We start from the raw sequence: 25,664 nt of genomic DNA on the forward strand, positions 1-25,664 counted from the left end.
ACTAGATCTACCTGAGGTTAGAGAGTTGGCAAACCCTCTCCTCTCCAACTGTGGTTTGTTGGTGTTGTATGGCATGAGGGCATGCACAGCACAAAGTGCCCAAACTTTGGCTTCAGAACCGAGGCTGTAGTGAAGTTGTGTGATGCAACACAGGACAATGGCTGTCACAAACACCTCGGATTCATTACATGTTTGATTTTTAATTAACTTTTGTTTGTTGCGCATTCAGAAACCTTTTACTGTTGCCAAATTTTTCATGACCCCATGGAGATGTCAACTAGCACCTTTTCATTTGCATTCTATGAGAACAAATTAGCCCACCCACCTATGCTTACCAGGGCACAATGAGGTGGTGCATGCTAAGAAGTGGGAGGTTAGCCCCCTCAGTAGATACCAAATTATTAAGAAGAAGCCCTTAAAAGCAAATGCAACAGCAATAATGATATTACATTATCAAACTACATTTAATCATATTAATTTTGATGTGATTTTCAAATAGAAACCTATCAACATATAACCCTTAACAAATTAGCAGACATTTGTTTATATCATCTTTATTGTAAACAAAGGTCATTAACATGTTACATCAACTAAAGTTAGCAATCCGGAACAGAGTTATATAATTATTTTTTGTATGGCAGAATTGGTAAACACCAACATCTTTGAAACAGATTACAAATTATCAGCATTTCAAAGGTACAATGGTCTCTTTAGTGTCATGTTTAGCACCACTGAACTCTCACCTCCTAAAAATGAATTTAATTACCAATGGGCAACAATAATTACTATGAATAATTACTACACAAATTGTAATTAAATAATACAAATATATATATACTTTAAAATGTGTAGACCAGCAAATTATATACAAGGAGTTCATGCTTTCCCTACTATCATAGATTTAGAGCAAAAGGGTTCTTAAATGCCATCTAGTCCAAATCCCTCATTTTACTAATGAGGTTAAGAGAGGTGTGACTTGTCCAAGGTCACCTAGCTATTATATGGTAGGGCTGAGATTTAAACCCAGATTCTCTGACTCCAAATTCAGTGCTCTTTCCAATACAATATAGTCTTTTTATGAATTGACTACTTTTTCTAAAAATCACTGAAGGCCAATCCTGGGTTTCAGAACTTTACCCATTCCTGGAAAGGAAGATTTAGCCTCAATATAAGGGAAATGTTCTAGTAAGGAAAGTTGTCCCCAAGTAGAATGGGCTGTCTCTGGAGGTAGGTGATTCTCCTTCACTGGAGCTATTCAAGCAGAGGCAAGATGACCACTGAGGAAGGGAATTATGAAGGGGATTCCTTTTTGGGTTTCCCTTATAAAGCTAAACCGATGATGGCATGAACTTGGTTTCAGAAATATAGTCAAGCACCATCTGGTGGCAAGAGAGAGTAACATCGAATTTTTATTTAATCAAAGCCTTATGGATGTGCAATGATCCTCGGACCCCACCCTCACCCCCTTTTGCTGTTTGGTTTTCTTATGTGGTTTACAGGAGGGTATTGCAGCAAAAAGTAGGGACTGCTTACTTGTAAAGTATTTTAAAACGCTATCCTTTGAAGTTATTTGGTAAACTGCACCAAATGATCCTATTTAGTCAAAAGTACTTGGGATGGGAGTTAACATATATATATATATATATATATATATATACACACACACATACATGTATAAATACACATATGTATATAAACCAAAAACAAATGACAAAATTTCAAAAAGAATTAAAAATAGATTATGTGTGATTATTTAATAAACAATATTGTGTAATAAACTTATACAGTTTGTATAAAATACTTATTTAAATAAATCTGAATAAAGCACGTAACTGTAAAAAGAATAGCTGGGGGAACTTGAATTTAATGAGATTTCTAATTGAAGTATACAGGGAAGGACAAAGTGCTAGCAAAACTGAGGCCACAATTCTGTTATAAATTCTTAAAGTGCAACTTTCAGTATTAGGAAAAGATCCAATGGTTATTTCAATTAAATTTAATGAACCCAAGGTTATGTTTAGGTTTTGATAAATATTTTGTTTTTAAGCTATTTACACAGACAATAGTAACACTATCAAATATGGGTTTTTTTAGACCTCCTTGTCTACACAATGTAAGTAATCCTTTAAAAATACTTGCTAGATTAAAATACTATGTAAATGTAAATTTAAACCTATTTCCAGAATAAAAAAGAAATAGGTGGAGCCTGTGGTTCATCACTGATGACTGTTTCACAGTAGGCCAACTCATTTTAAGGGCTCCTTTAAGGGCCTTGTTTGGCCTATATATAAATAATATTTAACAAAATAATAATAGTACAAATAAGAAATGTATTTAACACAATTAAATTGTTGGTAGAATGGGGAATAGAGGAGGATTTTAAGAGTGGATACTGTAATTCTACTTTACTAATCTAAAAATTATTTGTATTATTCTCTAGTATGGCAAACAACTGTATAGGGCTTATTTTAGTGCAATGCTTTGGAACCAGCTTATTTCTGATTTTTAAATTTGGCAATGACTAGTCAAGTTTTCTTGACTGAAGGAATTTATTTACTATCTCTTCTGTTCTATTTAGGTGAATAAACTTTGTTTTCTTAAAAAACACACACATACTACACACACACACACAAAACCTTATAGGTTATTTTGAATTGGTCTTTTGAAGACCAAATACCTTCATCTTCATCTTCTTAGAGCTTCAGATTAGATATTAAAATGTTTCCTTATGTTATTCATGCAGTACTACCAGAACAAAACGTTGAATGCTCATTAGTATTATGTGATAGTATAGTTATACTCAACATTACTTTAAGTAAAAATCTGGTGTCACAAAATATTTTCTTCAGGACTCCTAACTAGGTTTCTATTTTCTTACTACAGGTCACATTTGTTTAAAATTCCTTTGATCTCACTGACTAAGGTAAGATAGACTCTGGCCCATGATTAATTCTGTATGAAATCTCAAGTCATTATTCTTAGAAGCCCAAAACCACATAGAGTCTATAAATAAAATTTTAATTTTTCCAGATTTTAAAAATATATATAGATTGTGTATCTTTTTAATAATTTAATGAGTGGTCATTCCTCAAAATTATCAAAAGCTTACTTATACTGAGTCTAACAGCTAAACCAGCCCTTTGTTCTGTGGACAAGAAATGATGTTTAAAAAACATTTCTTGAAATGTTTCATTTTGATTTTACCCATTTCTCATAATATGTTAAAAATAGATTTGTCTCATACCCAGCACAGTGTAATTGAATGGAAAATGTTAAGGTTCTGGCTATTTTCATTCAGAATATTTTAAATTTCGAGGTTATGTAACAGATCTATTAATGCTAGGCTATTAAAATAACTACAATGCAATTATCATAAACTCTGGAAAAACAATGGCTTGCATGCATGCACTAAAAAAAAGGGAAAGACAATTATAAACACACCGATGACTTTTTTTTCCTCTTTCTCTTCAGCTCATCTAATGTGTGTTTCCACAAGGGTTATCTGAGATTTGGCAGCCCATATTTTGGCCTGTCACTTGTACTTTGAACAGAGTTCCATCTGCACACATACAGAGCTTGTAGCGTACCCAGTCACCATTATTTAACTGATCTCCAAAGGAAGAACTTGGTAGGCGAGAGGTGCTGACCATCACAGATCCATTTAGGATGATACTGTGTTCCTATTGGGAGAATAATAATATGGTTCATTTACTACAAGTAGTAATAGTGGGAACAAGAGTTAATAAATGCAGTTTACTTGCAAAAGTAACAGGAAAAAGGGACTGCAACAGACAAATGAATTCAAACTCAACTAGAGTTTATTATGTGATAGTTAGCCTGCCACACATTTTGTTTTTCAGCCCCTAAATTGGCGCTACACTGGAATTCTCATGGCCGTGACAGATATGTAACATAATAAATATAACATAACATAATGTAATATACATAATATTTATAATATGTACAAACGTCTATGGAAGATTAAAAGATGAAACTCAGTTCATAGTCATTTATAAAGTCTCATGCATACCAAGTCATAATACAGGGCTAAGGAATGGACCTGTGACTTCACTGGTACAGGGAATTCCTTGGATGAAGAAAATTCCCTTCTATCCATGTAGGTCAGCACCTTCTCTGTTAGCCTTTGAGTTGCCTAGGACTCTGAGATAGTAAGTGACTTGTCCAGGGTCACAAGATCAATACATGCCAGAGGCCACTTTGGAACTCAGGTCTTTGTGCTTCTGAGTCAAGAACAAGATGCTGCTTCTCAGTCATACTACTACATAGCACTAATAATGCCACTGACTAAAAATTAGCACAATGATTTTGACAAATAGCATGAGGAACCATGCTTTTCTTCTTGGTTAGGAAAATGATTTAATTCCTACAGCTTTGTCATAATTAGATATAGGATTCAAACCAGTTTTATATATCTAAATATCGACATTCCAAACAAAATTTGGTACATATCAGACCTTTTTCCAACCTACTGCTTACCAAACCTTTTTTTTTGAGGGGGGAAGGTGGGCAATTGGGGTTGAGTGACTTGCCCAAGGTCACATAGCTAGTAAGTGTCTGAGGCCGGATTTGAACTGATGGCCTCCTAACTCCAGTGCCAGTGCTCTATTCACTGCACCACCTAGCCACCCCTCCCCAAACTTTCTTATGTATATGTTCTAGATGATTTTTTTTTGCAGGACCCTGTTGGAGTATTAAATTATGATGTGAACTCGATTTATCTTAAACAAAACTATTTTGGATATAATCTGTTAGTTATAAAAAGTAGCATAAAGTTAATTTTTCACTATAGGATTTTAGTAAGATTGTATTACAACATTTAAAAAGTATATAATAGTGCTATGTCTCATCCTGTTTAACCAAATTAATATGTAATTTTGGTCACAATATTTTGGACCTGAAAGAGGTACTCATTTGAGTTTTTGATTCTTTCTTGGTACCACTCTTGTCACTAATGAATCTTCTCAGAAAAGAATTTTCTTCTGTAGTAACAAGTCTGATAACATTAAGTTTGAAATAGTTATTGAGTAAACTCCTACTTTATTGATCTTAATTGTATTTAAACAAAAAAAGGAATATGCATGCTCAAAAATACTGGCAAGAAAACGCATTTAAGAAACATAGATATCATGCCTTTCTTCCTGATTTTAGCAGATACACAAATTTATTGGTCTGAACATGTGATTTTATTGATTTCAAGAACTCTGGGTTATGAAATTCCCTTTACCAAATGCAGACTGGCAACTGTTCTGAAATTTATGGCCTACAGAGTTGCCTGGGTCATTGGAGGATGCAGTGATTTTCCAGGGTAAAGTAGCCAGTCTGTCAAATGCAGGCCTTAACTCAGATTTTCCTTGTTCTGGGGCTAGCTCTCTAGTTACTATGTTACAGTGCCCCTTAAAATAATATACTGAAGGGAAGTAATAGCAAAAGGTTATTTATTAAATTATTTCTAAATTTTATGTTATTGCTTCACAATCAGATTTCTTTAGCTGTATTTTAGAACAATTGAGTAAGCAAGTTTCAAACTCTATACTGATTTTGCCACCTAGTGGTCAGAAAACTTTATATTCTTATTCTAAACAGTATATTATGAATTTTAAATTATTCATTGCTGCTGTTCCCATAAGTTGAATTATAAGTCTTTTAAATTTGATTTGTTTTTGTTGAATTATAGATACAGAGTGCTTTTCTACTATTTAAAAGTGCTTTCATAGCTATGGTGTCATTTGTCCCTTTAAGGGCTAATATACTACAAAGCTTAAAATGGCAAAATTATTATTTCCATTTTAAAAAATGGAGAGGCTGGAGCTAAGGGGTGTTTAAGAAGCCATGAACAGAACACAGGTCTTTTTTTTCTCACTGTATAACCGATCTTTCTAGAATACAGAATCTGTGACCTTGATGTGGATGTTCCCCTCAGCTATACAGACTGCAGCCCATCCATGTTTGTGCAAGTCCCATCCATTTTCTCCCATAAGTATGTCATGGGATCCACATAATATGCTAGGGCCTTCTTTAATTTTTCCTGACATAACAAAGATGCAAACGGGACACATGGATTATCCCTCATTCACGCCACATTTCCATCTTTTTTGACCACAAGATTTCTTTACATACATTCTTAATTATTCCTTATTAGTTTTGTATTGCAGCCTGTTCACAACCACTGTAAGCTTCTTCACTGCCCTAGGAGTGGTTTAATAAGGGATTTTATATTCTACGTCTTTCAGTCAACTGTGTGTTGGTGAAGATAAAGTCTACAGTGGAGCATGACTTGTAAAAGCCCGTCTATTTCCTTCACAAATGATGCTCCTGACATGTATATAGATTATTCTCATAAACATTTTACATACATAGATGGGAGTGTAGGTATATACCTCTGTATATGCTGACATTTTCTCCAGTTGCCTTTTTCTCATTATTGTAGGGTCCAAGATTCTTTCCATGCCTTTAATATTTTATCTTTTTTTTTTGGACACCTTGTGAATTGATGCCTCAAAGTCCTTACAATTATATTACCTACAGAATGGATCTGCTCTCTCTCTATATTAAAATGGTTTTTCTTTACTTCTTTTTTCTTACGTGTCATTTTTACACTCTCCATAACCATATCTGGGACTGTGAAGTTAGAGTCCTGGTGTGCTGTTCCCTATCTTTAATGGTGAAAAAAAAATTGTTATAAAAGTCTTTGCTGAGATATTTCTTTTTCTTCTTCTTGTTTTCCTTCTATTTTCTTTAAATGTTCGAGAGATGAATTTTTAGTTGGTCCTCTTACCAAGGTTTCTTTTTTAAAAAAAATTAATTTTTCCCCAATTATATGTAAAGACAATTTTTAAGATTCATTAAAAAATTTCTTTGAGTTCCAAGTTCTCTCCCTCTCTTCCTTCTGCCTTCCCTGAGATAGTAAGCAATTTGATATGGGTTATGTGTAATCATGCAAAACCATTTCCATATTAGTCATGTTGTGAAAGAAGACCAAAAAAACCCCCCACCCCAAAATAATAATGAAAATAATAATGAAAAAAAATGAAGAAAGTGAAAAACAGTATGCTTTGATCTGCATTCAGACTCCATCAATTCTTTCTTTGGAGGTGGATATCATTTTTCATCATGAGTCTTTTGGAACTGTCCTGGATCATTGTATTGCCAAGAATAGCTAAGTCATTCACAGTTGAACATCTTACAATATTGCTGTTACTGTGCACAATGTTCTCCTGGTTCTGCTCATTTCATTTTGAATCAGTTCATCTAAGTCCAGTTTTTTCTGAAATCATCCTGCTTGTCATTTCTTATAGCACAATAGTATTCCACTACAATCATATACCACAACTTGTTCAGTCATTCCTCAATTCACTGAATATGCCTTCAATTTCCAGTGCTTAGCCACCACAAAAAAGCTACTATAAATACTTTTATAAAAATAGGTTGCTCCCCCACTTTTAAATAAAATCTATTTTGGATACAGACCTAGCAGTGATATTGCTGGATCAAGGGTAGGCAGTTTTATAGCCCTTTGGGTGTTATTTTAAATTGCTCTCCAGAATGGTTGAATCAGTTCACAACTCAACCAACAGTGCATTAGTGTCGCAATTTTCTCACATCTCCTCTAACATTTATCATTTTCCTTTTGTCATATTAGCCAATGTGAGAGATATGAGGTGGTACTTCAGAGTTGTTTTAATTTGCATTTAGAGCATTTTTTTTCACATGACTAGAGATCGCGTTTATTTCATCTGAAAACTGTCTGCTCATTGACCACTTATCAATTGGGGAATGACTTGTATTCTTATAAATTTGATTCAGTTCTCCATAAATTTGAGAAATGAGGCCTTTATCAGAAACACTGGCTGTAAAAACTGTTTCCTAGCTTTCTGCTTTCCTTCTAATCTTGGTTGCATTGATTATGTTTGTACAAAACCTTTTAAATTTAATATAATCAAAATTATTCATTTTATATCTAGTAATACTTTCTATCTCATTTGGTCACATATGCTTCCCTTCTCCATAGATCTGACAGGTAAACTATTCCTTACTCTCCTAATTTGCTTAGGGTATCACCCTTTATGTCTGATTCATGTATCCATTTTGATCTTATCTTCTTACCAAGGTTTCTTTAAACTCTTCTCCACTGTTTATCTTTGCTCTATAGATAAAGCATTTATTATGTGCCAGGCACTGTGCTATGAGGCAATACTGCTTTTAATTTCCAATCATCCTCCTCTGAAAGATTTCACAAATGAGTTCATGTTTTAAAGAGGCACTGCTCTTGCCTGCCTTTTTTTCTTGACAAGTTAAGACAAGTATTTGTCAAGCTGCTTTGGGGGAATCTTTTTGCTTCCTTGGTATGCTAATTGTTTTACACTGGTTAAAACTTCCATATGAAATTATTATAGTCAGCATCAGTGCCCTTTTTCCTATTTATATCCTATTTTCATCAACAACTTGGTTAAACAGGTCACTTATATTCATATTTTCCTCATTTTTATTCTTCTAGTTGTGTGCTAATTTTGATCTTTGCTGTTAACAGGGTGGTGATGTGACTACACATAGATGGCTGATATAGAAATTACACTAAGAAGAGTGACAAATTCCTGTTTATTAAAATATAATCAATTTCATTTCTGTGGTGTTAAGTACTTAACACATATAACACCTTTGGATTCTTTTCTCAAGGAAGTATGATATATACAAGGGTGAGGCTTCTGTGTAGTATAACAGTCTGTGTAGAACTGTATAGGACTCTGACCTCTCTCATTCCATTTTTCTTATTCATATTTTCCAACAAATTTTCAGCATCATAGTGATGAATACTACTGTGTTATAAGAAATGACAAGCAGGATGCTTTCAGAAAAATCTGGAAAGACTTAGATGAACTGACACAAAGGGAAGTGAGCAGAACCATGAGGACATTGTACATAATAACAGCAATATTGTATGAAGATCAGCTGTGAATAACTTGGCAATTTCCAGGAATACAATGATCTAAGTCTAAGACAATTCCAAAGGACTTAGAATAAAAAATGCTACCCACCTCTGTACTGATGGGAGTATAAATGCAGATTGAAGCATACTTTTAAAACTTTTTTTTTGTTTTGGTCTGTTTTCTTTCACAACATGACTAATGTAGAAATATATTTTGTATAAATGCACACGTATAACCTATATAAAATTGCTTGCCATCTGGGGTGGGGAGGAAAAGAGAGGGAGAGAATTTGGAACTCAAAATTATAAAAAATAAATGTTAAAATTTTTTACATGTAGTTGAAAAAAATTTAAAAAACTTTATTAAACACTGCAAAAAAAATTCTCATTATTCTAATTTATGTCTACTGTGCACTGAAGTAACTGTGACATATAAAAAGTTCAAGAGACATAGTTTCTGGGTAATTAATTAATAAAAGTGGTCAGGGGCATTCTTGAATGCCACAGACCCTCTCATGAAACCCATTCAAAGCTTTATATGCTCTTGGAAGAGTGGCTGTTACTGAGGTGGTAATCAATCTGATTAACAAGTAATGAGAGAATGAATATTATTATGAGAAGTGGACCTATTCTAATGAGGGCCTGGGGAACCTGACTAATTATGTCACACCTAGACAAAGAAAGACTATCTCAAGATCACCCCCAGTCTTGGGCAATCTAGTCCTTGGGAGTGGAATACAATGGGCTAGAATTCACTTTAGATTAAATTCTTTTGCAAAATTCTCTAGTTGGGTGGAGTCTCCTATCCAGGATCAAATGGCATGCACCCCAGGGATTTGGGCAATCTTATCCAACAACAATGTCCTTCAGAGACTGAAGGACCTATATATTAAAAAAAAAAATCCTGGTCCTAATTCAAGAACTGATTATTAATGTAAAAAAGAATTCATCATTCTCTTATCATCAAGTATCAAACTAGATGTTGTCTTAATTGGGAAGATCCAAATGAACCTTTATAGAATTCTTTTTTTTTTTGCTTTTTGGAGGGCAGTTGGGGTTAAGTGACTTGCCCAAGGTCACACGGCTAGTTTTTATGTTAAGTATCTGAGGCCAGTTTGAACTCAGGTCCTCCTGACTGCAGGGCCAGTGCTCTATTCACTGAGCCACCTAGCCGCCTCTATAGAATTATTTACAGAAATTTATCTACCTCTTCATCCTCTGCAACATATGGTGTTTAATATTCTGCAATTATTTTTCACAGCAATCTTTTTGCAAATTCTTAGTATGAATATTAGATGATCAAATGTCCCATAAAATTTTGCTTCTTGGTTTTTTGCGCACAACAGAAGAAACTTCAGTAATCAATATGGTATAACAGAAAAGTACTGGCTCAAGAGTCAAAGGATGAGAACTCAAATTTTGTCACCAATTCTACATGGATGATCTTGGACACATTATTTAACTTTCCTGATCTCAGTTTTCTCATTTTCAAAATGCAAGGATTAGACTAGATCTCTGAATCACCTTCCAGATTTAGGTCACCATGAGCTACTCCCTTTTTGCCTAAGAAAGAACCTGTCATTCTTCCCTTTAGCTATGCCATTCTTTTTTCTGGTTTCATTTATAGCATGAATTTCAAAATTGGTATGACCCTCCTTCCTCTGTTATAACACATATATACATAATATATGTATACAAAAACATTACTGTACTTATCCATCAACAATGTAATTACTGAAGGCAATGGCTACTCAACAAATTATTCACTACTGCCACTTAACTCCTTACCAGAATAATAATTTTATTCATTCTTCTAATACCAAAGTAACTTATAACAACATGATAGATATACCATGTATACTTTAAAAATTGCATAGGAAAAATAAATAATATAATATTCCCCAAAGCCCTGTTTTAAAAGTTATTATCAAATTATGTAGACTATTAAGCTTTATTTGTGGTTCCTTGCCTTTTGATATAGAATATGGTTATGTTGATTGATTTTTTTTCAAATAACTTTAATGAACTGAAACACAGAAGGCTCTCAATAAGTACTTGAATGAGAACAATGAACGATTATGATAGCTGGCTAATATCCATCACAGGAAAGAATAATTAGCAAATAGGTTTTTTTTTTTTTGTCTTTTGGAGGGCAATTGGGGTTAAGTAACTTGCCCAAGGTTACACGGCTAGTTTTTGTGTGTGTGTGTGTGTGTGTGTGTGTGTGTGTTAAGTGTGTGAGGTCGGAACCGAACTCGGGTCCTCCTGACTCCGGGGCCAGTGCTTTACTCAATGTGCCACCTAGCCGCCCCAAATAGGTTGGTTTTACTTCCAGTAATAAGTTTTATTATTCAGACTCCTTCACACAACCTGACACTACTCTTTCCATGGTAACAATACCTCTTCCCATTGTTAAATCCAATATTTTTTATCTCAGTCTTCATCCCTATTGACTTCTTTCTACCAAGTAACACTTTGGACTACAACCTTCACCTGGATACTTTCTCTTCCCTTGGTTTTTGTGACAGTGCTCTTTCTTGGTTTTCCTTACACCTGTCTGGCCACTTCTTTGCAGCCTCTATATCCTGTTATTTATATCCTACCTGTTATGTGTGGTTGCTCCCCAAAGTTCTGTCCTAGGTCCTCTCATTTCCTCTCTCTAACTCCTTTCTCTTGATGATCATCAGTTCCCAAGGTTCAATTACTATCTCTATGCAGATTACTCATCAATTGCCTATTGGACATTTCCAATTCAGTGTTCAGTAGACTTTGAGACCTTAAAATAGAACTCATCATCTTTCTCCCTGAATCCACCTCCCTTCGCCTCCTTTTTGACTATTTCTGTCAAGGGAAACAAAATCCTTCCTGTTAACTAACTTCAAGAAGTCACCCTTGATTCTTCACTGTACCTTATCACTCCCACCCTCCTATACTGATATAGTTGCCAAGTCTTATATGTCCATTACAACTCTTACCTCTGTTGCCCTTCCCTCCATTCACACAGCTACATTAATTCAGGCTATCTTTGCCTCTAGCCTGAACTAATGCAATATCTTCCTAATTGGTCTCCCTGCCTATATTTTATCTGTTTAATTCCTTCTCCACAGAATTCCCAAATTACTACTCCTAAAGCACACCTGATCATGATTCTCCTGCTCTCAGTGGCTCCCTATTGCCTTATACAAACACTACTGCCTGGCAATCAAAATCTTTCACAATTTCGTTCTAGCCTACCTTTCCAGGTGTATGGCATATTAAACACAACATGTCCAAAACAGAACTCTTTTTTCCAAAATTCTCTCCTCTTACAAACTTTCCAATTTCCGTCAAAGGTCCTTCTACTCTTATAGGTTTGTAACTTTGGTGTTGTCTTTAAATTCACATTCTCCCCTATGCCTAATTAGCTATGAAATCTTTCCACTCCTTCCTCTACAACATACCTGGATCCAATCCTTTCTACTCAAAGACCTTAGTTGAGGTCCTCGTGAGCTTTCGCCTAAACCAGGCAAAACCTGAGGTCCATGAATTTGTTGTCAAAAAATTTTTTTGATGACTATTTCAAAAGAATTAGTTTCCTTTGTAATTCTACATACTTTATGTATTTAAAAACATAATTTGAAGAAAGGGTCCCTGGGATGTACAATTCTTCCAAAAGGGTGTATAAACCAAAAAAAGGTTGATCCTGGACATTGTACTGGCCTCCTAATTGGTCTCCTTATTTCAAGTCTTTTCCCACGTCAGTCCATCCTCTGTATTGCTAACAAAGTGATTTTCCTTAGGCACAGAACTGATTATGTCATGCCTCTATTCAATAAATTCTAGTGCTTCTTTGTCGCCTCTTGGATAAAACAAAAACTTCTCTGATTAGCTTTAAATCTTCCTGAAACCTTGCCCCAACCTCTTTTCAACCTCAATATACATTACTGCCTTTCTTGCACTCTTTAATTCAGGCAAACCATCCTTACTGTTCATTCACATGCAACACTCCATCTCTTCCATCTCCATGCTTTGAACTGGCAGCTCCCCATTCTTAGAATGTACTTCCTCCTCACTTCCATCTCATGGAATTTCTTCTTTCCTTCTTCAAGACCATAGCCCAAGCATCACATTATTTTTTTTTTTAAGTTTTATTGATGTGTTTTACTTTTACATCACAAACATTTATAGATCACTGCCACTCCGTGAAAGCCTCTTGTTAAACCTTGTGAAACTAAAAGTAGTGACCTCATCTGTATTTAAAATTAAAAAAAAAAAATTAGTCATCCCACCCCCCTTCTACTAAAAAAATTTGTTCCTTGTAACAAATATGCCTAGTCAAGTGAAATAAATTCCCTCATTGGCTACATACAAAAATAGGTCTCACTGTGCACCTTAAATCTGTCACCTCTGTCAGGAAGTAGATAATAGGTTTCATAACTTATCCTTTATAATGGATGGGTCACGATACTGAACATAGCTTTTACAGCATTCAAAGTTGCTTGTCTTTACAGTGTTGTTATTGAATAAATTATTCTCTTGGTTCTACTAATGTCATTTTCCATTTATTACTATTCCATTCTAATTTGTTATTATTAAATGCTAGATATCATTACTAATTATGAAATGCAAATTAAAGTAATTATGGGATTCTACCTCATACCAATCACACTGGCAAAGATGACAAAAAAAAGAAAAGGTGTTAGAAGGGACATAGGAAAATAGGCATAGGAATGGCTGAATAAATGTATGAACATGATAGAATATTATTGTGTTGTAAGAAATTTGGAAATGGATGATTTCAAAGACACATGGAAAGACTTGTATGAACTCATGTAGAGTGAAGGAAGTAGAACCAGGAGAACAATTTATACTAGGATATCACTATTATAAAAACAAACAATTCTGAGGACTTCTATAAACTGATGAAGAAGGAAATGAGTAGAAAAGGAGAACAATTTATATAACATTAAGCACCTCTTTGTACATGAAGTCTTTCGTAATTCCTGTAACTACTAGTACCTCCTCCCTCTCTCCAACTATCTTATTTTGAACAGCTTTGTGCAGGGTATCCCAAAAGTCTTAGTGCAGTTTTAAGCTCTTAAAACTTAAAGGGAGTTTTGTAAGGCATGTGTTAAGATGTCTATTTTGTAGATGAGGAAACTGAGCTAAAAAGAGATTAAGTGACTTACCAAAGGAAATATGGTCCAGTACTTTTCTTACTACATCTCAATCCTTGTACAAGTCTAACACAGATAAAACTATACTCCTATTTTACAGAATAAATTCTTAAAACTTATAACTGCACTAAGACTTTTGGGATACTGTGTACTGATTCTCTTTATATTTATTCTGTAAATAATATACATATACATACATATGTATACATATATACATATACATAATATACATATACGTACATACAAATATATATTTGTGTTTATGCATGTGTGTATGTACGAACACATACCCTTTGTGTTTCCTCCACTGAAATTTAAGCTCTTTGCAAACAGGGATTGTTTCATTCATTGCATTTGTATCCTCAATATCTAGGACAGGGTAGCTGTTTAAGAAATACTTATTGATTGATATTATGCCTTTTACACATTCTATGTTCCAGCCAAATCCATCTACTTGCTATTTCCTATATAGGACAAGTCATCTCCTGTCTTCAATCCTTTGTGCAGGTTGTCTCCCTGGAATACAGTCTCCTCACTCTACCTGAGTCTCCTACAAGGCTTAGCTCAAGTCTACCTCCTATATAAGGTCTTTCCTGATCCCCCCAATTCTTACTTTCCTCCCCCCTAAATTACTTCCGATTTACTTTGTACTGGTTATTAGTGTGGCTATTTTTTCCCATTAGTAGAATGTCAGGCTCTTGAGGATAGGGACTGTTTCATGTTTATCTCTGTGTCCCTAGCACCTAGATGGACATGCTTAATTAAGGTTTGTTCAATCAATGATTGAACAAGTATTTATTGTTCACTTTCTACTATGCATAGACAAAGATGAAACCCTCCTTATATTCTACTGGGGGAAATAACATGTCTAAGTCTAAAAAAGACAATGAGGGGGTGGAGGAAAGGCACCCATAATGGGGGAAATAATCAAAGGACTCAGAAAGTGGCACTTAAGCTGAACTTTGAAGGAAACTGGAAATTATAAGAGAACAAGTTGATGAATGAACCAGTGAATGCTCTGGTTGAGAATTGTGAGCATGAGAAAGTGTTTGGTAAATCTAACTCTCTAGTGTGAAACACAAAAGTTACAAAATTCAAATACATTTTTGAAAACTAAATATAATTTCCTATAGATATATGTGATCAATGCAGATATTTTTTTAAAAAAAACTATTTATCTTGATAATGGAAGTACAACTAGAAATATATTTTATAAATTTGTTATTTGTTTTCTTATGCTGTGGAATCTGTAACTGTGTATGTGAGTAAGTAATTTCAAATAATTTATTTTTGATTTCTTAAAATTTGGAAACTTAACAACAAAAGGGAAATGAAATCTTATAAATTCTTTTACTGAAATAATTTAAAATTCTTTAAGTATATACTTACAGCTTTTAATTCCATATTACCACCCACGTGAAATTCAATAGTTTTGCCCATAATGAATACACCTTCATTCCCACGGACAATAGCACGCCCATCAACTTTTATATTTAAATCACTTGTAGCATTACTGGTAATCTGAAAGAAAAAAAAAACAAAGAAATGTGTTAAAATATGGCTTATAAATCTGTAAATAAATAGCCACACTATGTCTGTGAGATACTAATTTTTATTTCAAAAGGAAGAACATCAGGTCAGCTAGGTGGTGCAGTGAATAGAGCACAGGCCATGGAGTCAGGAGGACCTGAGTTCAAGTCTGGCTTCAGACACATAACACTTACTAGCTATATGACTTTGGGCAAGTCACTTAACATCAACTGTCCTGCCTTTCCTCCTCAAAAAAAAAAAAAAAAAAAAGGAAGAACATTCCTGGAAATTTTGTAAGGTAGATATTATGATATCTACTTTGAAGATGAGAAAACTCAGCAACAAAGGGATTAAGTAACTTACCAAAGGAAATACATCCATCCCAGTATTCTTCCCTCTATATTAAATATGTAGCCTTGTACAATGCTAAATCACATAATACTTCCATTTTAAAGAACTGAATAATAACTCCACCACTGTTATTTATATAAAAAGCAAAGATAAAATCCATACCCTTTCAGTAGATGCTTTTTGTACATTCAAGCTCTTTACTCCACTTGGCAAATGAAATTCATGGGTTTCATAGTCTGTACTGAATAAAATATTTTGAGTCCTTGGGTCAAAAAACTGCATGCCAATGTCACTTGTAATAGAAGTTTTGTTCTTTTCTACACTGAGTTTCGTTGTTCCTTGCTGAAAAACAATCTTTAGAAACATACTTTATGGTGAATATGGTTTCAAAACATATCATAAACAAAATCCAAGGAATTATATTGAAAAACATCTCTAAACAAACTAAAGAGATTCTCTGCAGCCCTAATTTTATACTATCTGGAAAAGCAGCTGCTATAAAAGGATATCTTGTGTACTTGCAAAATGGGTAAGGAAGTAGGGAATGGCTATTCCTAATAGGAGACACAACACATATAGTTCATGGCTCTTCTGCATTAGGGTGGTGAGAGACATCTGGAGAGGCACCTAATGGTATCTGGAAGCTTTGAAAGGAGAAAGACTATGTGATAACAAATACATAGAAATAAACTATGTCAGGAAGCATCCTGGAGCAAGTATAAGTTTTCTGGACCAGGAAGGTACATAATAGCTACTGTCACCTGAAATAGAGAATGAGTACAATGTATATTCTTAATCATTTTTATTACGGAAACACCCCATAGAAAAGAATAATCATTATATACTGTCAGAGAATAAAGTATGGAATTTAAAAGAGAACATCATGTTTCCCTATTAAGGTTAGGATTTCTAGTAAGAACAAATGTTTATGGCTTTTCTATCGAGAAAAATTTTGACTTCCAACACTATTCATAAAAAAACTCCACAAATCATGGAGCTGGAAAAGACTAATGAATTCATATGGTTTAATGTTCATTCTCTGTTTAGTAATAAAAATAAGCATGTATTTTTTCATAAATAACTCATCTCTAACATCCCATTTCCATTTTTGCTTTAACTAGTATGATAACTTACTGGTTGGTTATTGCCAGTGATGACCAAATTTTCATTACGTCTGCCTCCTACTGTGCTCTTATAAAGAGGATGTATAACTCCCATATCAGAAACTTGTTTAAATCGCAGCAAACCACTCTCATGGAATTCCATACTGTCACAGCCATTGGGTCCAATTCGGATCACAGCCCAGATAACAAGTGTTATCTAAAAAATATAAACTCAATATTATATTTAGCATAACATCAGATATAACTAAGAAAAAAAAAACTACAAATCTCCCCAAATAAAACAAAAAATAATAAAGTGCTTTCTAAAAGAAATAGGGTACAAATGTTATGATCATAGAAATGGCCTACTATGTATAAAAGACTTTTAAAGAATGTAATTGAATAATAAATATGAAATAAATTTGTAAAAAATCAGTGTACATATTAAATATAACTAGGAAGGGAAAAAGGTATGCATAAATACTAAGATGAATGAACAGAGAATAGTTAAGGGTATAAAGCATATAATATATAGACATGACATATGATAATATGTACAACATTTTACAATAGCAGTTTCTCACCTCTCTATGGAGAGGAAGATGTGTTTCACTATTTGACTTCTGGAATCAATATTGGTCACTGTATTTGGAGTTCAGCTGCCTTTTTATACTGTTTACACCTTTACGTTATTGTGTATATTGGTCTCTTGATGGTCCTTCTCTTTGTATGAGTTCCTACAAGTATTCCCAATTTATTTTGAATTGTTCATATTCATTGTTTCTTATGGCATAATAATGTTCCATTACATTTATCTCTTCTTATCAAGTAATTTCCCAAGGAGTATTAACTCATTACAGAGTTAACACAAGATGGTTTAGAAAGAGTACCACACTGGGAGCCAGAAAAGTATTCTTGGGAAGCAACACAGTGTAATAGACAGTATACTGGATTTGGAAACAGAGGACCTTGGTCCAAAACCTTGTTATATATCCTACCTAAAATACTACCAAGTCTTTTAATCTCTTTTGAACTTAGCTTCCTTATCTATAAAATGAAGGGAATTAGGCTAAATGACCTAATGAATTTCCTTCTGTTTCTGACTCTATGATCCTAAGACCTGAGTTCAAATTTCAACTATTTTACACAATTCACTATCCCTGTGACACTGGGCAAGTCACCCAAACTCCCTTAGCCTTATCTGTCTTATGAAAAATCAAGGAAATGGTTCAGATTACTCCAAGACTGAAAACTGGAGGAACAAATGAATGCTTTATGCTAATAATGGAAAACATAAAGAAAACATTAAATATTCTACACGTTTTACTCACGATTAAATTTATGACAGCCAAGATAAAAAGGAGAACAATCACACAAATGGCTAAATTGCCCTTTCTCCCCCTCAGGCCAGTTTTATGGAGCCGATCTTCATCAATTGGGATATATCCAGCTTTGAAGTTACTGTTATGTTCTTTATTAACATTTCTTCTCTCAACAGCCTTCTCCCGCATAGACTTCTTTACAGGACCATTGGAACTTTGCTAGACAATGCAAAACACCACCAAGTTAATAAGAATACAAATTCATGCTCAAAGTAATGAAAGTTGAACTACCGAATGGAATTTTTACTAGTAATGAAAAAGTAGATTTTGTATATCCTGCATCAGCAATCAGCCACTCTATTTTATTAATTAATATAGAATAGAAAGTTCACCTCCATGATTGCTATATTCTGTCTCCTTACTTATTGGCCATACTATGTATATGTAGTTTAGTATTGGGGATAGGTTAAAATGTCAATGGGCATATAATGCTGTAGGTAAAACCTAGCCTGCCATTGAACTGCAGAGAACCATGAATTGATATAAAAGCTTTGGAGGACCATCAAGAGGATTTGAGCTGAGCCCTAACGATGAGTAGTATTTGGGGGAAGTGTATAGAGGAAAGTAATGTGTGAAAAGGCAGTAAAGGTGGAAGGGGCCAGGTTGTGAAGGGCTTTAAATACCAAACATAGGAGTTTATAGTTGATCCTAGAGGTAATAGGAGGTTGTTAGAGTTCATATTGAGTAGGGGGGGGAGGGAAGAAGTTTATAGTCATACCTGTGTTTTAGGTAAATTACTTTGCTGTTTGTATGAGGGTTGAACTCAAATAGGGAAAGATTTGAGGTAGGGAGATTGATAAGAAGTGCTAAGGGGGGGTGGTGGTTGCATGAGAAGAGCAAAGGGACTTATTTAAGGGATGTTGTGGATACAGAAATGTTTAGGCAGATGATTTGGTAAATGATTGGATGTATGGGGTGGGAATGGGTAATTGAAGATGACCGGAAAGAGGGTGGTGTCTTGAATAACAACAGGAAAATGGGTACAGGAATTAATTCCTCTTCCTGGTACACGAATGGGCAAGTCAGAGATGAGATTATAACTCTTCTTTCTCACTTTTCTAAGATGTTTTGGGAAGTGGCCCCAGGTAACTAGAAAAACTGTCTTGAGAAGGGGGGGGGCTGAAAAACAATTGGTGAGTACAATACTCCCTGAGCTCCTAAACCCAGCAAGAAGTATGTAAACAGGAGACATTCTGTTTTAGCACCAGAAAAGAAAGAATGTGACAATAAGTTAAGATGATCCAAGATGGAGCTAGAACAAGAGTTTTACTTGTAAAGTACAGGATCAGAGGTTGAGGAGGCAGTATACAAAACAAGGTATAAGAAAACAGATGCCTTTGAGTTATAAAAACATTTGGGTAAGACAGAGACTCAGGAGCGTCCTTGCCTGTGGGCTGCATTAGAGAACTGGTCCACAAGAGAAATAAAGGAGTACCATCTGCTGGAGATTAATGAGAATCCTAGAAAATGAACAGAACAGAAATAGGGACATATGACACCTCCCCCTGCTGGGAGTTGCGGAAAATGGGAAAGCACAGCAAATGAAATAGCAATCAGTGCTATTTGCTTAGAGTTGTTTGAAAAAATGCATGGCTTCACCGATAAAAGGGGCTGATAAGGTGCCTCCTGCAGGAGCCCTACTCAGGGTAATGCTGAACGTGACTGACACTGTACTGTGTTTATGTATGTGTGTGTATGGCTGCTCATTGATGGTTTTAATTATTACTGGTTCTGATTCAAGTCCCATCTATTTCTCTTAACTTGTGACTGAATTAGGGCCTTGAGATCTTGAGTGTTTGTAAGAGGAAATGGTGACTACTTGAGGGTGGGGGTACTGAAGTTACCAGATCATTTAATAGGAATAACTAACTACAAAATTGAGAAATCACCTATAGTAGGCTTGAGGTGGTTGTATCTTGTAGGGAGCCTCTAAACTAGGGTTACAAAATTACAAATTAATTCAATGATGAAAAAAAGATGAAGTATTCTAGTGTAGCTACACAAGAAACTCTCTAGTGAACTAGCTCAGATTTAAAAAAAGACATGTACAAAACATGGAAATAGAAACATATGATCAAAGATGAATATAAGTGGCTTGGAAATAGTGTCCAAAAAGCTAAAGCCCAGAACAACTGAAGTTGTTATGGGAAAAAAAAAAGTTAACGGCAATTTGAAAAGCTTACTGACCAAATCTTAGTATATATCTTGGTTTTTAAAAAAAGGTTTATTTTCTCCTTCCCTCACTCTTGTTACAGGGACTTGTATACACGTGTCTGTATGTTATATTACTTTTTATAAATAAAAAGATCAGTGTGAGAGAAACTAATCATAGTTAAATCCTAGATAATTGCTTAAAAAATCTGGAGTAAAGTGACTTGTCCATTCATAAAACTAATAAATGTGAGAGGCAGAATATGTAGCCAAATTTTTTTGGGTTCTTACTGAATATAAACTCCTTTAGGGCTTGACCTGTTCTCATTTTTCTATTTGTATCCCCAGAAGGTAGCATAGTACCTGGCACATTTTAAGTACTTAATGGATACTTGCTGAATTAAAATATAAAATCCTCTGTCTTTTAAAGTTCTTTATAACCTGGCCTCTTCCTACCTTTCCAGGCTTCTCATATATTACTTTCCTCCACTTAATCTGTGATCCAGTGATACTGGCTTCCTTGCTTTTCCTTGAACATACTTCACTTCTAGACTCCAGGCATTTTCTACATCTATTCGACATGCCTGGAATTCTCTCCCTTCTAATCTCTATTTCCCGAGTTCCTTCAGGTTCAAGCTAGACTCTCAGATTTGCAAGACCTTTCCCAATCCTCTTTAACCTTACTGCCTTCCCTCTCAGAATTCCTGGATCTTAGATCCACAAAGGAGCCCTTCTAAGGAGTATACTCTACTACAATGCCACTCACTTATGTATACTGATGTTAAGTGACTATGATAGTGATTTAGAGTTGGTGACAGAACTAAGAACAAGAGAAACTAAATGCTCAAATGAAATCCAGGCTTCCCAGTATGAGAAAAAAGACTGCTGAAGAAAACAGGAAGCAAATTGAGGGAGCTCTTTGATAGGAAAGGACCAAGTTAGATCTGCTGTTATTTGGGGAGCTCAGGGAGAGGTATCAATTTATACTGGAGAAAGAAGCAAAGTGGAACAAGGTGTAGTGTACAAACATCTTGGCTAGCCAAGAAGAATCCATATCAGAAACAAATTGGACTAGGGTAACTAGATAGAGCTATTAAGAATGAAGAGATCTCTAAGATACTTCCAAAGTAAGTCATTGGACTTTTAAATCTCTGTTTGACTGTAATTATTTATGTAAAGATATACCTAGACTTTTAAAAATATCATGTTTTTAATAGTTTTTGTCACATTCAAGAAAAAAGATATAAGAGCAATTTTGCTTTTGAGCAGGAGAAAAAATGAGGGCTATTCCGCAGTCATAACCACAAGAGGAAGCACCAAGGTTTAGGTAGTGTATTTAATTTTATTTATGTCTCAGAGAAAATTAGCATGGAGATTCCTGATCAGGCAGGAAAGCAGATGATAAAAATAGTACATTTTCTGAGGTAACAAAAAAGTGGATTCCTATTGATTAGAAAATTGTTGAATAAATTGTGGTATATGAATATAATGAAATAGAAGAAACAGCAAATATGAGGAATTCAGAAACATACAGAAAGATTTCTATGGATCAATGTAGACTGTAAAGGACAAAATCAGGAATACTGATGTTGTTGTTAGTAATTAAATTAAAAGAACACTAAAAAAAAAAGCCAAATACTGAGCAACTGTAATGATTACTTTGGCCCCAGAGAACAGATGATAAAGTGAATCTCCTTCTCAGTGGAGAAGTGGGGGACTCCAAGTTTGGACTATTACATATATGATCAAACATGGTCATCCTATCAGTTAGCTTTAAGTTTTTATTTCATGTTTTTTTTTTTATTACAAGGGTCGTGTTCATTGTGTATCACTTCAGCTCACTGTGTATTTCCCTAAAGAATTTGTGCTAGGTACTCTTCTCTATCTATACTATTTTATTATTGAACTCCCATAGATTCAATTATCATCTCTATAAAGATGATTCTCAGATCTCTTTATGTGGTTCTAATTTCTCTATCGACCTCCTGTTTCATATCTCTGTCTTTTGGACATCTCAAATGGCTGTCCCATAGGCATCTTAAACTCAAGTCTATAAATGAACTCTTCAGCTTTTTCCTCAAACCTACCATACTGTAACTGAAGGTACCGCCATCCTGTTGATTCTATCTTCAGAGCATCTTCTGTATACACTCCCTTCTTCTGTGACACTACCACCAGCCTGGTGTAGACTCTCAAACCTGGACTCCTGCAATAGCCTGTGGGTTGGTCTTCCTATTCCAAATGTCCCCACTACAGTATGTTCTCTACTCAGCCATCACCCTCCTATTCAACAAACTCCACTGGCTTCCTATTATCTCTAGGGACGAATATAAAATCATCTGTCTTTAAAGTCCTTCATAACTTGACCTCTTCCTATATTTTCTAAGCTTCTTTATATGCTACTCTTCTCACATACTCTGTGATCCAGTGACACTGGCCTCCTTGCTCTTCCTTGAATATGATCCTTCACCTTTGCATTCCGAGCATTTTCTTTGTCTATCTTCCATGCCTGGAACTCTCCCTTCTTGGCTTAACCTTTTAGCTTCCTTCAAATTTCACCTAAAGTCTCAACTTTGCAAGAAACCTTTCCCAGTCCTCCTTAATCTTACTGCCTTCCTTTGAGGTAAGCTCTATAATTTATCCCTTATCTGTCATGTTTAGAAATAGTTGTTACAATGTCATCTTCATTAGACTGTGAGCTCTTGAGAACAGACACTGTTTTTCTTTCCATTCTTTGTATCACCAGCACTTGGCATAGTTCCTTACTATTAAAGAAGACTACTATTAAGTAGACACTTAATAAATGTTTGTTGACTGACTGTGGTAGGGAAGTATAACAGACTAAAGTAAAAACAAAAACCTTCAAGATGAGACACCTGAAGGAAGCCAGGAGGTGGAGATGAGCAGGGAGAATTTTCTAGGTTTGTTGAATAGACACAGAATATGCTTGGAGTCCAGAGGTGACGTAGCATGTTTAAGAAAGAACCAGAAAGCCAGTATCACTGGATCATAGAATATATGGAGGGGAGTAAGGTAAAAGAAGCTTGGAAAGGTAGAAAGAGGCCCAGTTATAAAAGACTTTGAATACGACAACAGAGGATTCTACATTTGATCCTGGAAATAATGGAGAGCTTATTGATTAAGAGGGTGAAAACTGAATGGAGAATGTACCCAAGTGAGGAGACTTGGGGCAAGGAGATCCAACAGTAGCCTATTCCAAGAGCTTAGATGTGAGGGCTTGCACCAGCATGGTGGTAGTGTCAGAAAAGGGGGTATATACAAGAGATGCTCCCTAGATAGGACCAACATGTCTTGTCAAAAGATATGGGGGGTGGGGGGAAAGAGAATGAAGAGTCGAGGATGACATTTAGGTTGTGAGTCTGGGTGACTGGGAAGATGGTGGTATCCTCAACAGTTAAAGAAAAGGTAGGAAGAGAGGAGTATTTGAGGGAAAAGATAATGATTTCAGTTATGGACTTGAGTTTAAGATGTCTATCCAGTTTGAGATGTCAAAAAGGCACCTGGAGATAAGAAACTGCAAGTCAGCAGAGAATTCAGGGCTTGGCAAATACATCTAAGAACCACCTGCTTAGAGAAAATAATTGAATCCATGGGAGCTCAGGAGATCACTAACTTCAACAGTACAGAAGTACTTAAATTCATTATGATGGCTAGGTAGCCAAGTGCATAGAGCACCTGTCCTGGAATCAGGAGGACCTGAGTTCAAATCCAACCTCAGACACTTAACATGTACTAGCTGTGTGACCTTGGGCAAATCACTGAACCGCAAATTGCCCTGCTTCCCCCCCCCCCAAATAAAAATAAATAAATAAAAATTAGCCTTGGAACAACTTAGTGGCTTTAACATGAACTGGGATTAATGAGCGGAATTTTCACATTTTTCAACAATACTAAATATGATTACATTTTTCTCTTGTAATCACATTTCATTTTTTTTTTAAGAAAAAAAAAAGGGTGGGGGAGGCTTTCTGTTTCTTTGCATATTATTTTTGCAGGCAGGCCCATGCTGAAAAATATAGATTAATAATATATGTGCTAATGTATTCACACGTCTTCTTGAGAGGATCTTTTAAAAAGAGTTTAAACTACATATTAGGAGATCCACGCCGCCTTTATTTCTAGCCCAAGAAGATCCCCTTATGGACTGGGGTTAAGTCTCTGAAACCTGAGGAGGGAGGGTGGAGACTGGAATGAAAAGGCCGGGTGGGGAGACCCGCTGACATCGAGCCAGCAGCTGAGGATAAAGGGCACGGGCAATGTCTAGTGGCGGGCCTCCGGGGTGCAAGTTATACTGACAGGCAACTTTACCTGCTTCTCTCCAGTAAAAGGTCCGCCCCCTCCCCCCACCCCGCGGTCAAGGCCCCGAGGCGGGCTCTCTCCTTCCCCCTCTCCCCGAGGCCGCGCCGCGCAGCTCCGGACCCCCCGCGGGGCAGACGGCTCTGCCCAAGAAGGGGGAGGGGGGAGCGCGGCAGGTCCCGGAGGTGGGGGGGTGGGGAGGAGACCCCTTTCCTCCCCGGGAAATGAAGCCTCTCCCCTACCCGTTCTGGGCAACAACTCCGGGGCCGGGTCGCCTCCACACGCCCTTTTCTCACAGGACTGACCTGCTCCGCCGCTGCAGCCGCTGCCGCCGCCGTCGCCGCCATGTTCCCGCTCCCGCTCCCCCCCGCCCCCGGCCGCCTCCAGCCCGAGGCAGCGCCCTCAGCCCCCGCCCGCCCCCCGCCTCGCGCCCCTGCGCCTGCGTCCGCGCGCGTGCCTGCTCTCCTGTGGCGAGAGCGCGAGCGGCGCGTGCGCGCAGACCCCGCTGCGCCTGGGCTGTGTCGGGTGGGCCCCACAGCGCGGAGGAGGCCTCGAGCCGGCCCCTCTGGGCCCCCGCGATCTCACAGTCAGCGCCTCGCCCGAGGCCTCGTCCTGCTGTCCAGCCTTGTGCCGGGGAGGAGGACCCTGGCCATTCCCGTACCCCTCCACGCCCGGGGTGGCCTGGGTGGTGGGCCCGAGGGGCGCTGAGGAGGCCCCAGATCCTGAGCCT

General features: G+C 36.3%; 2 protein-coding genes across 2 annotated transcripts in view; one reads left to right on the top strand and one right to left on the bottom strand.

Annotated features, from left to right (window-relative positions):
* Positions 1 to 538: 538 nt before the first annotated feature.
* On the bottom strand, positions 539 to 25,339 carry SGCB (sarcoglycan beta). The gene is made up of 6 exons (XM_069105219.1): positions 25,240 to 25,339; positions 18,416 to 18,625; positions 17,116 to 17,301; positions 16,144 to 16,335; positions 15,490 to 15,621; positions 539 to 3,680 (listed from the first exon to the last, which is right to left on the bottom strand). The coding sequence occupies exons 1-6, from the start codon at positions 25,279 to 25,281 to the stop codon at positions 3,477 to 3,479; spliced, it is 966 nt and encodes a 321-aa protein (XP_068961320.1). The 5' UTR covers positions 25,282 to 25,339; the 3' UTR covers positions 539 to 3,476.
* SPATA18 (spermatogenesis associated 18) overlaps positions 23,839 to 25,664 on the top strand; it is an 82,326-nt gene continuing 80,500 nt past the window's right edge. Inside the window, exon 1 of the mRNA XM_069105220.1 lies at positions 23,839 to 24,966. The gene's annotated coding sequence lies outside the window, so the exon portion shown is untranslated. The remainder of the gene's footprint in view (positions 24,967 to 25,664) is intronic.

This window comes from Petaurus breviceps, unplaced genomic scaffold, assembly GCF_028583685.1.
Source record: "Petaurus breviceps papuanus isolate PSGF00001 unplaced genomic scaffold, PetGlider_PUasm1.0 76, whole genome shotgun sequence".
Lineage (NCBI taxonomy): Eukaryota > Metazoa > Chordata > Mammalia > Diprotodontia > Petauridae > Petaurus > Petaurus breviceps.

What these genes read in the sequence shown, in the direction of transcription:
- SGCB (XM_069105219.1), bottom strand. Translation starts at nt 25,281, where the DNA reads ATGGCGGCGACGGCGGCGGCAGCGGCTGCAGCGGCGGAGCAG. An exon ending in TGGCTGTCATAAATTTAATC is followed by an intron (nt 17,302 to 18,415) that starts GTGAGTAAAACG and finishes TATATTTTTTAG; the next exon opens with ATAACACTTGTTATCTGGGC. An exon ending in GTAATATGGAATTAAAAGCT is followed by an intron (nt 3,681 to 15,489) that starts GTAAGTATATAC and finishes TTCTCCCAATAG; the next exon opens with GAACACAGTATCATCCTAAA.